This window comes from Balaenoptera borealis, assembly GCF_965194805.1.
Source record: "Balaenoptera borealis genome assembly, chromosome: 13".
NCBI lineage: Eukaryota > Metazoa > Chordata > Mammalia > Artiodactyla > Balaenopteridae > Balaenoptera > Balaenoptera borealis.
This window is the reverse complement of record NC_138870.1, coordinates 75,995,182-76,010,660: the sequence shown is the minus strand read 5'-3', so window position 1 is coordinate 76,010,660 and position 15,479 is coordinate 75,995,182. Positions and strand designations below refer to the sequence as shown.

The 15,479-nt window shown below is 37.2% G+C and overlaps 1 protein-coding gene across 12 annotated transcripts in view; it reads left to right on the top strand.

The window, feature by feature from the left end:
- Nucleotides 1-15,479, top strand: part of ATP2B1 (ATPase plasma membrane Ca2+ transporting 1) — a 129,746-nt gene that overhangs the window by 79,337 nt on the left and 34,930 nt on the right. For 10 of the 12 annotated variants that reach the window (XM_082351795.1, XM_082351793.1, XM_082351786.1 and 7 more), the window contains 7 exons: nt 2,387-2,641; nt 2,730-2,855; nt 6,407-6,547; nt 9,024-9,062; nt 9,818-9,979; nt 11,500-11,714; nt 14,103-14,345. In XM_082351795.1, the coding sequence (XP_082207921.1) occupies nt 2,387-2,641; nt 2,730-2,855; nt 6,407-6,547; nt 9,024-9,062; nt 9,818-9,979; nt 11,500-11,714; nt 14,103-14,345 (1,181 nt within the window). The remainder of the gene's footprint in view (nt 1-2,386; nt 2,642-2,729; nt 2,856-6,406; nt 6,548-9,023; nt 9,063-9,817; nt 9,980-11,499; nt 11,715-14,102; nt 14,346-15,479) is intronic. The other 2 variants (XM_082351797.1, XM_082351789.1) reach the window with 1 other exon arrangement.

Here is a 15,479-nt window from a genome sequence, read left to right as displayed (position 1 = left end):
AAGCACTAAAAACTATCCTAAAAAAACAAAAACGGACAGACAGAACCCTAGGACAAATGGTTAAATCAAAGCTATACAGACAAAATCACACAAAGTCCACCTCCTCAATTTTGGGATGATTCGTTGTCTATTCAGGTATTCCACAGATGCAGGTACATCAAGTTGATTGTGGAGATTTAATCGGCTGCTCCTGAGGCTGCTGGGAGCGATTTCCCATTCTCTTCTTTGTTTGCACAGCTCCTGGGGTTCAGCTTTGGATTTGGACCCACCTCTGCGTGTAGGTCGCCGGAGGACGTCTGTTCCCCGCCCAGACAGGACAGGTTTAAAGTAGCAGCTCGTTAGGGGGCTCTGGCACACTCAGGCTGTGAGGAGGGAAGGGTACGGAATGCGGAATGTGGGGTGAGCCTGCGGCTGCAGCGGCTGGCATGACGTTGCAACAGCCTGAGGCGCGCCGTGCGTTCTACCGGGGAAGTTGTCCCTGGATCACGGGACTCTGGCAGTGGCGGGCTGCACAGGCTCCCAGGAGGGGAGGTGTGGATAGCGACCTGTGCTCGCACACAGGCTTCTTGGTGGCTGCAGTAGCAGCCTTAGCGTCTCATGCCCATCTCTGGGGTCCGTGCTGATAGCCCTGGCTCACGCCCGTCTCTGGAGCTCGTTTAGGCGGTGCTCTGAATCCCCTCTCCTCGCGCATCCGGAAACAATGGTCTCTCGCCTCTTGGGCAGGTCCGGACTTTTTCCCGGACTCCCTCCCGGCTAGCTGTGGCGCACTAGCCCCCTTCAGGCTGTGTTTACGCCGCCAACCCCAGTCCTCTCCCTGCGATCCGACTGAAGCCCGAGCCTCAGCCCCCAGCCACCGCCTGCCCCGGCGGGTGAGCAGACAAGCCTCTGGGGCTGGTGAGTGCTGGTCGGCATCGACCCTCTGTGCGGGGGTCTCTCCGCTTTGCCCTCCGCACCCCTGTGGCTGCGCTCTCCTCCGTGGCTCCGAAGCTTCCCCCCCCCCTCCCTGCTACCCCATCTCCACCAGTGAAGGGGCTTCCTAGTGTGTGGAAACCTTTCCTCCTTCACAGCTCCCTCCCCCGAGGTGCAGGTCCCATCCCTATTCTTTTGTCTCTGTATTTTCTTTTTTCTTTTGCCCTACCCAGGTACGTGGGGAGTTTTCTGCCTTTGGGAGGTCTGAGATCTTCTGCCAGCGTTCAGTAGGTGTTCTGTAGGAGTTGTTCCACATGTAGATGTATTTCCTATATATTTGTGGGGAGGAATGTGATCTCCGCATCCTATTCCTCCGCCATTTGAAGGTCTGAATTGATTTTAGACTCACAAATAGATTACAGCCCAAGGTTCAAAAAGCACCGTCCTTGTTCTTTCTTCACCATTACTGGCCCTACAGTTTTGAGGTTTCTTTTGTCCCCGCCTCTGTCTTTTTCTAAAGTCTTTTTTGCCATAGAGCCTCTGTGCTGACTTTAATCTCTCCCCGAAATCCTCTTCCCTTAAATCTATATGGCTAGTTCCCTCATATCATTTGGCTCAAATGTCATGGACACCTCAGAGGGGCCTTCTCTGTTCACCCAACCACAGTTAGCCCTCTTTTTTCATTTGCTAGCACATCACCATATTTTATTTTCTTCATGGCACTTACGATATCTGAAATTAATTATTTGTGTTTTATTATCTGATTTTTTCATATCCCATTCACACCTACCAGTCTGAGTATAGGTTCCCTGAGGAGAAAGAGCTTATATGTCTTATTCACTGTTACACCCTTAGCTTTGAAAACAGTGTTGGCACCTAAAGTAGGTGCTCAAATAGTTGAATGAATGAGTAGCACTTTGCTTAAATTTTTATGTTATGAAAGTTAAGCTTTTATCATACTCCAGTGAAACTGATACGTTAAATAAGCATGGTTCATGGGTAAACACATAATACTTAACTTTCCATGTACGACTTGCCTACTCTATGTAGTAATAGCATTAACTATTGGTTGAGTATGAAGGATGTCTCAGCCACTGTTCTACCTTCTTTACAAGTGTCTTCGCATTTAATTCTCTCAACAACTCTGCCGTAAGTGGTGGTCTCCTAATTTGACAGATGAAGAAACTGAGTCTCAAAAATAAGTAACTTGCCTTAGGGTCGAGATTTAATCTTCCCCAGTGTCCTCACTCTTAACAGGTACCCTAGACTGCCTCCCTACCCTAAAGATGAGAATCCTCAGAGGCAGGGAACTTGAAATTAACAGAGTAAGCGTCGTCATCATTATGGAATGCTTTGAATCAATAAAGTGTTTAGAGCTGTAAGCAAAGTTAACGGGGCATATAAACATTATAATTACATATCTGTTGCCATCAATTCAGAATCTTTTTTGATAAGCATTTTCTTTCTTTCCAAATAGTTTGTGGAGACGTTTCTGTTGGAGAGGAAGAAGGTGAAGGTGAAACTGGTTGGATTGAAGGAGCTGCGATCCTCTTGTCAGTAGTGTGTGTAGTATTAGTAACAGCTTTCAATGACTGGAGTAAGGAAAAACAGTTTAGAGGTTTGCAGAGTCGAATTGAACAAGAACAGAAGTTCACAGTCATCAGGGGTGGTCAGGTCATTCAGATACCTGTAGCTGACATTACAGTTGGAGATATTGCTCAAGTGAAATATGGTAAGTAAAAAAGGGCAGTGCATCTTACACATGATGTGATGTTATTGTAATCTTGTTCACAGTTTAGCGTACCTTTATTTTGTTTTAGGTGATCTTCTTCCCGCTGATGGCATACTTATTCAAGGCAATGATCTTAAAATTGATGAAAGCTCATTGACTGGTGAATCTGATCATGTTAAGAAGTCTTTAGATAAGGATCCCTTACTTTTATCAGGTATGAATTTCTTTTATAACTGAACTTTTTCCTCCTCCTCAACTGTATACCACTGTCAGCAAACAGTTCCCCAAAGAGCCAGTAATGTGAAGAGGATTCTGTATTTTATGTTAGCTTCTACCCTTATAAATCTTAGAGACTTTCTTTTGTAAGTCAGCAGAGACATTAGAGATCTTTAAATCCAGAACTGTATTTTACAAATGAGGAACCCGAGTCCAAAAAAATGAAGAGATTTGAGAGTCGGTGTTAGTTAATGTTAGTATAATGATAAAACTAAAGTATAAGCCTAATGATCTCTGTTAAATTGATCTGTTTTACATTTATTCTTAAGGGCTATTGTAATATAAAATTAAAGAATGATTGTGTGTTTAAAGCAAATTAATGAATTCTCTATGATGGTCTACAAAGGATAGGGTTTAAAAAAAAAAACAACTCATAAAATCCTTAAAGTTAACCTAATCTTGCTCCCTCATTTAACTACTGAGGAATGAGTCTGAGACATTAACTATTTATCTAAGGTAATATGATTAATAATAAATAGGTCCAAGAGTAGTACCACATCTACTAGGCAGAACTGAATTTGCACACGGTTAAGACATGTTCTGAAAATCTAAGGCGTTGTGTAGGTGAGGGTACTGTCTGAAAAGGGGAGGTGGGTGTCTACTTAGGAGGCTTTTACAACAGCTTAACTGTTGATAGCTAGACCTAAGGTTAATTGGAAATGAAATGGAAGGGATGATGAAAAAAATTACAAGCTGCCTTCTAAGATGCTACATGAAAGGAAACCAGAGTACCACAACTTGTCTCCAAAATTACACCAGTTCCTTAACTTTTGATTTTCAGTTTCCTACTCTTAATTTTCTAGTGTTCTTTATAGAATTTACAAAATTGCTTGTAAGACATTTGGTTTAAATATATTTTTAGATTGAGTTATACTAGCATTTGGAGTAAGAAAATGTTGCCTATTTGTCTTTAATTATTATTTTCAGATGTTAATGGAATGCTAACATTTCCCACATTGTAAGGAGATTCTGCTTATTTAAATATTTAATAACTTGGCAGCTATACTTTCTCACTTCTTCTCTGTGAACTTTATATTCTAATTGGTTGGACATGGTTTTACTGAAACCAAAGTCAAACCTGTGACAAGCGTCAGTTAAGTTAGAATCACAACTTCGGGGCACATACCTAAGTTTAACTATTACCTTTTTAAGATTTGTAAATATATGCCAAAAGGCTTATTGTAAAACGTCCCACCACTAAAAATCAGAGTAATTTCATGTATATACATTTATAAACAGCATTATAAATAGGGGGAAAGTTTCATTTTAATATAGACTTTTGTTTCTTTGAAAAAATCTTGGGATTTGTATACCTTCAATATCCTGCACTACTAAGAACATTCCTACTCTATTTGAATTTTTCTTTATATTTCTCTGCTTGAAATTCATTCCAAATAGAAATATCTTGGATATATAATGTATTTAAGTTTGATGTATACTTATTTTACTTATTCCTTGCCATACTTCTAAGAAACTGTGGTTAATGTTAGCCAAGTAAAACCTATGATTTTTCCAAAGGAGAGGGAAGCTAGCTGGTCATACCTAACTGCCATAGACTGACCAGGCCACAGTGTTTGGTGAACTGAGGTAGTCTCTCTTGCCTTTTTGCCATGTATACCTCATGGGCTTTGATGTACATCTAGCTTATTCACACAATGCTTAGCTCTTCAGAATGACATCCTTTAACGGAACCTTGGTCCTTTTCTGTTTTAACAGAGATGGCTGGTAAGGTTTTGTAGACTCAGGTTCCCGACACACCAAGTATACCAAGAGGACTCTATAAATTTTCCATGTTTAAGAAAAGACTGAAATAACTTTCTGGAGTCCCTTATCACAGTACGGGTGGGAAAGTTTTTCTGCATTTATTTCCATCTTCCAAAAATGTACTGAAAACATGAAATGCATTTATTTTTAAATTTATTCTCATGATGCCATCTCTCACTGCTGTTCTTGGCTTTTTAAATTTAGATGTTTAAAAGCAGTTATTCAGTTAGCGGTAGGGATATGACCAGAACAAAAACTGTTTACTTTGCCTGAGCATATTAGCTGCCAACATTTGATTACCTGTGGTAGAGAAGAACAGAACATAAAAAATTGAAATTTGCTGAAAGCTAGAATTGTTAAAAGAAACAAACTGTCTTTTACATTTAGTCCTTGCTCAGTAAATATTGTTTCACTGTCCTTAATTTAATTTCTTGTTTCTCTTGCATTTTTACTGGCAAAGAAGCTAATAATTAGTGAAACAGTCAAAATATAGATTTTTTAAAGCAACAAAATCAAAGGCCTAAAAAATTCATATTGGATAAATTACATAGTAATTAATAGCCAAATATAAATTCTTAGGTACTGGAGTAAGTACGTATGCTTTACGATCTTATTTTGCAAATAACAATTGAACATTGTTTTGGTACGCAGGATGGTATAGTACGTGCTACAGACCCTGCCCTCCAGGTGGTTGTAAACTAGGAGATTAAATAAATAAATGATAACTATAAGAAGACTTTATTGAGTATATTAAAAAGAGTTAAGTTTTGAAAGTTACTTAAAATCACAAAAATATTAGAGAGGTGAGAAGCCTTTTAATGAGTGAGGGAAAGGTGCAGAGGTGTGGTCGTACAGGTTGGAGAGTTGTGAGCAACCTTAGTGACATTATATCATAAGAAGAATATTCCCTCTGTCCTCTGACAGAGCTGAATTGAATCTGCCTTGCCACTTAATAGTTGTGTAACCTTGGGCAAGTTTCTAGGAAATAAGAATAATAATGCCTGCTGCTTGCAAGACTGTTGTGAGGGACAGAGTCAGAATTCAGTCAGTGTTCCCATCTCTGCTCCCCAGCTTTTTGTAACGGAGTTTTATGTTAGGCTAATGGATGAAAAAGTTCGGAGTGTTGTTTGGTCTCCATGTGAAGACTTTGACCTTTATCCAGTAGGCAGTGAGGGTCAGAAGTTTTGGAGCCATGAGAGGCTTATGATAAAATCACATCTTAGGAAGGGTAAACTTATTTCAGGGTGAACTGGAAAGACAGAAACTAGCTAGGCAGCTGTTGCAGTGATCTAGGTGGGCTGGCATGAAAACCTGGGTTAGGGAGAGGTGGTGGGGTTGGCTTGGGAATATGTCAGTTGTTGCTGTGTGATCCTTTTTGTTGTAAGCACATTTCTTTATAAGTGAATTGTCCCTAATAATAATAATACAGTTATAATTTAAATATTGAACATTCATTGAACCCCTAAAATTCCAGGCAATGTGCCAAACACTTTACACTTACAGACTTAATTTGCGTCTCATTTTTACAAAGTGTAGGTACTGTTATCCACGTTTATGGACTAGTAATTGAGATGTTACAGTTTGCCCAGTATCACATGATAAATGAGTGGTAGAGTGAGCTTTGAACTCAGATGACTTATAACAGACTTAAAACCTTAAGCACAAGAATTTAGGTTTTATTTAATGTCTTGTTGAATTTTAAAAACACATTTTCTGTTGTCGTAGGTACTCATGTAATGGAAGGCTCTGGAAGAATGGTAGTTACTGCTGTGGGTATAAATTCTCAAACTGGAATTATCTTTACCTTACTTGGAGCTGGAGGTGAAGAGGAAGAGAAGAAAGATGAGAAGAAAAAGGAAAAGAAAAGTAAGGATAGCAATATGCTATAAGAATTGGCATTTGGAAATACGGCAGCCTAGATTGTAAGAACTCATCCAAAAAATACACTGTTTCATCAGATTTTGAAATGAAGAGTTCTACAAAAAAATTAGTTACCCAACATAGTACCTTCAAGTGGTAGAATTGATGGAGGGGGAATTTTTTTTTTTAAGACTTAGTAGTCCGAGGAGGGCTTTATGAAGGAAGATATCAATCCTGCTTTACCATAGCCAGATGAATTCAGCATCTTCTTGAATACTTTAAAATCTCCCTGTCATTTGACCAGCAAAATGAATTAAACTCCCACTTCCTTTGCTTATTTTTTTGCTACTTCGGTAGTAGCTTTCCTTGTCAACCATATCACTTTTTGGCCTCATTGAGCTTTTCATCTTTTTCATGTTTTCTACTACTCACATTTCCCAGTCTGTACTTATGTACTTGGTTTTTAGACATAAGACCAAGACTTCACTTTGACACCTCATGTGTTTGTCTTGTTATATTCAGCCCATCATTAGATATCAAGGTTTTAAATTTTTAATCTTGATCCATTGTATCTGCTGTCCCTCCAAGGAGATCTATTATCAGCAAACTTGATAACCATAGTTTATCCACAAGGATCTTATAAGAAGCTGTTATACATAGGGAAATAGCTCAGGATCACTTAGTTGGGGGGTATGTCCCCTTTTTAAAAAAGCCCTCCTCACCCTTTACTCAAAAGAGTTTTTCCCTTTAGGGCAACAGCACTTTACTGTGGTTTAACCGCTTAGATTTATTTAATTTTACTTGGGCTAGTAAGCCCATATTTCTCTCAGACACGTAAGTATTTTGAGATCTTACAAATGCCTCACTAAAAGTCTTGGCTTGCTATATCTACAGCAATGTTTTTAATATTTAGGTGTTTTGGTTCGGTTTCTGGGTTTTGTCTTGAGCTGTGAAATCTTGATTTCAAAGAGAACTATGTTTGAAGAGTTCTGGCTGCTGGCAAGGGAGGCAGGCCCCACACTGTAGGTCTTTCCTGTCCCACTCTTCTCAGCAGCCCTCCACGTGCCGCCCTAAGGGGCCAGTGTGTAGTGCTGATACCATTTCTGGACCGCTTTATATGCGTTATCTCAATAATCCTTACAACCATACAGAAAAGACTATTTATCTTTTTGCTGACAAGTAAACTGAGGCTTATGGAGGTTACATAACTTGCTCCAGGTTGAAGATCTAATTAGTGGCAGATCAGACCCACTTGTCTGACTCAAAAGTGTGTGCTCTTCACCATATATTGTGTTGCATCCTAATTTACAGGAGACTAAAGTCAATAGACCCTATTAAAAAAGGAAAGGGAAGTTCACATCATGACCTTGTTCCTGTTGACGATACAGTTTCTTTTCCAATAAGCACCTTTTTTTTCTAAGATCTTATATACCTATTTTTATTAATCCAGTCAAGTGTATTCCCAGGAATTAACATCTAACTGACTGCTGTTTTTGATTCTTGGTGAGAGTGTGGGGGGGGTGGGGTGGGGAATGGTAGACACCATTTTTCCATCTGTGGACTTCCAGCTCTTTTACCATTCCCTTGAATAAATTGATATTATGTATTAATATAATCCAGGGTAATCTGTCTCAGTTGCCTTCATAATCTGGAATGTGAATGTTTGGTCTCTTTCCAAAGTTGGGCTCATTCAGAGTAGCTAGGTATTCTGTCTCCTCACCTGTCTTGAGCACCTGTTCCTCCTTGACCATATTTGTTCCACGTTTTCCAGTTTGAAGGTAGGTCTCCTTGATAGAGAAGTTGAAAGAAGAATAGGCTGAGTGGTTCTCTTTCCTCTTCGTCATTTTTAGTATTACACTCCCTACTCCAAACAATAGACCCATTCCCTCCTTGATTACTTTTTACGTTAGACATTCTCATCTTTCTGTTTCCTCCAAATCTAAGTGAATTTGGGGATTACCTTAACTAGTAGTTTTACTGTCTTATTTTGTACCTTCATATTCTAGTTTTACTTGCTTGCCTCCCCTATCTTTTATACATACCAATTTGGTTCTCATTCCCATCAGAGTTCTCCTGTGTGCCTGTTGTCTTCCTATGACATTCCTTCCTCCCTCTACCCTTTCCCTTTTCCACATTCTTAGGCTTATATTTGTATTTCGTTTGAAAACCTCTTGTGCCATATTTGGGTGTGTTGCAGCATAAAAAAGAGTAAAGTCTTATGGAGAAATCAACCAAGTATAGATGCCCCAAATTATTTTGGAGTGTCCCCCCATGGTTAAGACCTAGGGAGTGATTGAGCCAGAAGGTCATTATGGGCCAAATGCTTTCTAATCTGTACACACACACACACACACACACACACACACCCACCCACCCCATTGTGTAACAGTTCTGTTATAGAAATGTGAGCTACCTTTGCATAATTTAACATGGCTGTATTCATTTCTTTTGGAAAGCTTTAATTCCCATTTTGTTCCTACAGATAAGAAACAAGACGGAGCTATTGAGAATCGCAACAAAGGTAAATTCAGGAGGATAAAAGTACACTTAGCTTGTTCTCATTATATCCACAAATATATCTCTTGTGTACTGTATTCATCCAAAAGTAGGATGTATACAGAAAATTAACAATCTGTATTACTTGGGTGAATGTCTCTTTGGTCAGTGCCTGACTTATGCTGCCTTTACAATGTTAATAAGACTTTAATTATGACCTGTGGTAGTAAGCTTAGAAAGGTCCAGATGTAGGTAACTTTAAACTTAAGCATTTCAGTATTTTATCATTGGTTACAATATGATTGCTAGCAAAAATGCATAAGAAACAAAATATAAAATGTAAATTTTTTTGCAGCTATTTAATAGTCTGTAAACATATGTGCATTTCTCTATATGTGTGGTCCTACATAATGTTCTACATTATGGTCATAACTTATATGGGAGGGACTTATGGTGTTTGGAATGAGTCTCATTATCTAACACAACACACAGGAAGAAAAATGATTTGGTACTTAGCTCTTTCAGGACCCTGTATTTCTTCTTATGCCTCATCCCTATTTCCTACCTCAACATTCTCAAATCTGGTACAGAGTTTCAAAACCTAGTGTCACTAATTGTCTTATTTTCTCTGGGTAGGCACAGACATACACAGGAAGCTAAATGTTTAAATCTTTGTGTTTCTATAAGAAATTGATTTTTTTCCCCCAAAATTGCTTGAAAATATTAACAGTTACGTGTGCCTTTAAAATGTAGTGAAGTTATATTTGCTCTTCGATGCAGCAAAAGCCCAGGATGGTGCAGCCATGGAAATGCAGCCTTTGAAGAGTGAAGAAGGTGGAGATGGTGATGAAAAAGACAAAAAGAAAGCAAATTTGCCAAAAAAGGAAAAATCTGTTTTACAAGGGAAACTAACAAAGCTGGCTGTTCAGATTGGCAAAGCAGGTATGATATATACGAGAAAATAAGATGTTTTGTTTTAAAATATGCTGCCTTTCTATTTAAAAATCATCTTTGACATACTTAAGACTGGAAATCATTGCTTTGTGAGTGGAAGAGGAATTAAAAATATTTTCAGTTTTATCTACAAGGTACCAGGCCTTTGAGTTACTGTAGATCCTCACAATATTTTGCAGCTTGGGAACTGTTATCCTCATTTTATGTAGAGGGAGTGTCCTCTGTCAACCAGCTAATGAATAAGTGGTCACGTTAGGATTAGCGCCTAAGGCTGCCCAATTCACAAGCCCACGCGCTCCTCTCTGAATTTCTGGGAGCAATAGAGAGAGGGCTTATTAGCAGTGAGGTTACTCGGTGAAGATTACCCAGCTATATTTTAATAAAAAGAAATTTCACCGCCCATTTTCTTATCTTTTTTCTGACTATGAAAAAAAAAATTAGGTGTGTGTTTTTCTAAAAGTTATAGTTAACTTAAATTGAATGGATTAGTTAGCGTTAGAATGGATCATCCTGGTGAGGCTGAAGTTATAAATTACAACCATCACTAGAAAACACCTGTTAACAGGACTACTCTTCAGAGGAAATAAAACAAAGCTTTAGCTAAAAACATAGCATGCCCTTCAATAGTATCATCTTTATGAAAGAACACGTGTGGGCTAAATCAGACTACACTATTAAAGTCACTTAAATTGCATCATTCTGTTACTTCCTATGACTATGTTGGAAAAAGTTAATTTTTGCTTCTGTCCTCAAAAAGCTTATTATCTAATAGCAAATATTTGCTTTTGATAATATGTAGCCAAATGGTAATACTGACTCATACATATGGTGTTGGGGAAAAGGGTGGATTTAAGATGGTGATGGGATTTTAGTAGACATTGAATTGGATTATTAGACCCAGATAGGTGAACGTGCCTTATTTTGTAATACTCATTTATAAGGGGCTAAATATCCCACAAAACAGAAAGGTGTAAATGATTTGTAATATATGATTAACTGTTGGTTTGCTAAGTTAATAAAGCAGTAAGGATAGATGAAAAAATTAAGTAATTTTGGTAATTTGTGTTTTCTTCATTAAAAACATGGGGTTCAGTATTTAATTCTAGGTCTCCCCATTGATCAGGTTCTTATCAACTTCTCTTTTGTCATGAAAGCAGCTTGCCAATGTGTAGAGCACCAGCTTATACTAAGCTTTTGGTATTTCCTTGTCATCGCTTGTTATTTTGTCTCGGCTTTAGTAGAAGACTGAAGATACAATTAAGTCTAGAAAAGAATCATAAACACTTTTTTCCCACTTCTCCTGGGTTTCGGGACTATACTTGGAAGCAGAAATTAAATCTGATAATGTCAAGTGATGAGTTAAGCACGAAAAAGGATGTAACAGTTTCTCAGCGAAATTAAAATAAATATCACCAAAGTAGTTATAATTCTTCCAGTGGCTAATATGTAACTGACTATGAATTGTGTCTACAATATTTAATAATTACATTTTCCTTCTTTTTATGTAGGTTTGTTGATGTCTGCCATCACAGTTATCATTCTCGTATTATATTTTGTAATTGATACATTCTGGGTTCAGAAGAGACCGTGGCTTGCTGAGTGCACACCGATTTACATACAGTATTTTGTGAAGTTCTTCATTATTGGAGTTACGGTTTTAGTGGTAGCAGTGCCAGAAGGTCTTCCACTCGCAGTCACTATCTCACTGGCTTATTCAGTCAAGGTAAGCAGAAAAGAAAGTCTCAGCTGGTGTAGAAAATGTACAACTGGTTGCTCTTTTCTCTTGGGTTCTGGAACTAGGGGATTTCCATAAATTTACACTGTTTTCTTTAGCGCTGTCATTGATTCCCTTCTCCTCCCCCACAGTTGAAGATCTCTGCATCGAGACCTATACATTCCTGGGATGGCAGACTTGACACAAAGCTAAGCATAACTCTGCTGGGGAAAGTTCTAGCTTAATTTTCCTCATATGATAGTTATGTTGTCCTGTCCCCTCCTGTTTCCAATCTGTAACATTGAAGTAAGCATGCTTGTCATTTGCCTGTGGTACAAGAGCAGAGAGGTTTACTTGAATCCAACTGTCTAAGGCCTCCTTGTTTCCACACTTGGACCCTTATGACCCCACGGTCCTGCCTTCACATGGTAGACTCATGTTTCTAAAAAATAATTCAGATCATCTTATTTCCTTTTATAAAACCCTCCAGTGGCTTCTTGTCAGAATGAAATCCAAGGCTCCTTGCTATGGCCTGCAGGGCCCTGCCCCATCTGGCCTTTGCTTTCCTCTAGTGTTCGTCTCCCACCTCTCTCTCCCCCTCTGGTCCAGCCTCACCAGCCTTCCTGCTGTTTCTCAAATACCCCAACCCTGTTCTCACTTCAGGACTCTTGTGTTCCTTCCTTTGAATCATCAACTCTCTAACTTTACTCAGGTCTCTTCACGTATCACCTTCTCTGACCACTCCATTTACAGTAGCTAACTCCTCCTTGTTCTCTTAGTAGAATGCTGAAAAAATGAGCTTCAGTGGCTTTGCTAGCTGCTGGTTACCTAAAGGAATATTCTGTTTGAAGATTACTAATCTACTTTTTAATCAATTTTATATCTTATATGGAAAAGGTGGCTTCACATGTAAAATTATACCTGATGAAAGAATGCTGCTCTTGTCAGTTTTCTAATATTAATTAATATTTCTCCTTAAGTAGTATTGCTGACAGAGAGCAATACAAAGTAATTGGTCATAGTTTCTGCTCCAGCACTCTTATCTTCAGTGTTCCAACAGATGTGTCATGATAAGAATATTTTTTGCTTACTGTTTGAGTTTATTTTCAGGCATTTCACATCTTTTGTTTCAAAAGTAAAATGGTAAATGTGTCAAAGTAATAATGAAATACAGTGTAATCATCTGTTTGATGTTTTAAAATAATTAGAAATAATTGGGGTAAACATAAGTTTTAGACACATGGGTAAAATCAGTCATTCTATCAATACTGTCATTAGTTCACTTTGAATAGTCATTAATGATATTAATTTTTCAATTGATCAAAAAGATATAGGCAGGATTGATTTGCAGTCCTTTCGTAGAAAATAAATAAGAGCATTTTTCTTTAAGTTTTTATTAAATGTTTATTTTAGCCCAAATGTTACCAGTCACTTTTCTTTTCATTGAGGTGTGGTCCTTATGGCTCCTGTGTTAGTGTTTGGCAAAACTGAACACATTTTCTTTACTGCAGAACTTCCTTCTTTTAATGTTCAGTATTAATGTAAATCACAGTAATCTTCCTTCCCCATATTTATTTCTTCAAGGAATCAGTTTCTTGCAGTATCTTGCATATTAGTAGTCACAGAACATACTTTGTAAAATAACTCTTTACAGGTTTTAACCCATTCCAGGTATGCTTTAAGAATCAATTATCAAGCATTTTAACCTAAATGCTTTTTGGAGCTACAGTGAAACTCTTGTTCTTTTTAGAAACTGTCTTTTTCTTGTAAATAAGAGGAAGGGATGATCCTGAGGATGAGAAGACCAAGTGTACCAACATATGGAAAAGATAAAAATGATCCTTTCTGGTTTTGTTACGTTACCTCAATCTATCAGAGTCAAAAGAAAAAAAAAAATCAGGCAGCTACATGCCCACAAACTCTATATTTAACTGATAAGCTACTTTTTCCTTGGTGACTGATACCAGAATCTTTTGTTTTCCACTTAATAAGGAGACTTAATCCTTACATGTTATATACTCTTACATGGCTGTAAGTACCTCTGTACTTAGAGTACAAATTATTATAGCTCTTGTAATTTGAGGACACTTCACAGAAGTGTTGGAGGCATATAGTCAACATGATTTGCATATGGGTGCAGGTATCTGTGTTCATTTACTAGATTATGTTATGTAGTGGGGAAATGATTGAAACCACTGAAAGCTAGTACTCTATTTAGCTTATTTGAATAGGTCAAATATACTAAATTCTTCCAGCATTAAATCGGTGCTTTATACTGTCTATCCATGTAAAGTTGGGAGTTTTAGTTCTGATTTTAAAGCAGTTTACAATCATTTTAATATAATGAGGTCATTGGTTTTCTATGTAGCTTAACTACTTTTTTTTTGGTCACTGTAGAAAATGATGAAAGATAATAATTTAGTGAGGCATCTGGATGCTTGTGAAACCATGGGAAATGCTACAGCTATTTGTTCAGATAAAACAGGAACATTGACAATGAACAGAATGACAGTTGTTCAAGCTTACATAAATGAAAAACATTATAAAAAGATTCCTGAACCAGAAGCTATTCCACCAAATATTTTGTCCTACCTTGTAACAGGAATTTCTGTGAATTGTGCTTATACATCAAAAATATTGGTAAGCTTTCTTTAATAATTAATTTATATATGAAAATTAATTTTTCAATTTGTGATGATTTGACTGTATGTAGCTTTTAAGCTCTGTCATTACTATTTATAAATTGAAGAAATGAATTGTGTTAAGTTTTTAAAAGGCATAAATCATATACTGTATTTAATTTTCTTTTGATACAATTTGTGTTACTAGTAAGATCTGTTGATCAACATATACATTCTGTTTATTTGTATTTTTCGTCTCCTGTATTTTGAATTTCCTGCGTTTAGAAACTCTTGAGCCTAACAATCAAAATAAGTCCTTAATTTTAAATTTTTACTTTGCTCATCTTGTGAAAGACTAGTCTATCTTACTATAGAAAATTAACTCAATTTACTAGAGAAGATTTTGAAACTAGATTTCAACTTAAAATAATATGTTTTATATATGCTTGCTATATGCTCTGTTTGGTTTCTCAGTAGATCCTACCTGTAAGGTGATCCTTAAACCTTTTGGGACTAACTGAATAAAGTAATTCTAGACTTGTACTACCTTAGAATAAAATATTTTTAACTTTGCAAGTTTTAAAAGTCTTTATTTATAACATAAAGCATGAAATTGTTTGGCTGATATGTGTTCTAGTGATTTGTGGGTGAAGACCATAAACAAAATTAGTATTTCATGAATTGGATTATTGGACTGGAAAGTTATGAGATCTTGATTCTAGATCTAGCTTTGCCTTAGCTGTAAGTCTGAGCTTTACTTTCTTCAATTGTTAAGTAAAGATGGTTACATCTGCCCTTAATACTGTTGTGATGATTACATAAGGAGGTATTTGTGAAGATACTATGAAGGAAATAAAGTTTTTATATATATTTAAGTCAACAGTGCTTCATTTTAATGCTTATATTTTTATTTTAAGCCATAAAAATTGGTAAAGTAGATTTAATTTTGAATTATTTAATGTAAATATTCAATGAAAACAAGAGAAAAGGAAAGGAATTAAAATTTCTTAAGTCCCATATGTGTCAGGAACCAACTTTAAAAGTTACATGTCTTATTTAATTCTTGGGTCATAAGAGCACCCATTTTCCAGATGCTGAAGCCAAGGACCACAGCAGTTGGGTAATTTGCCAAAAGTTCACATAGCTGGTAACT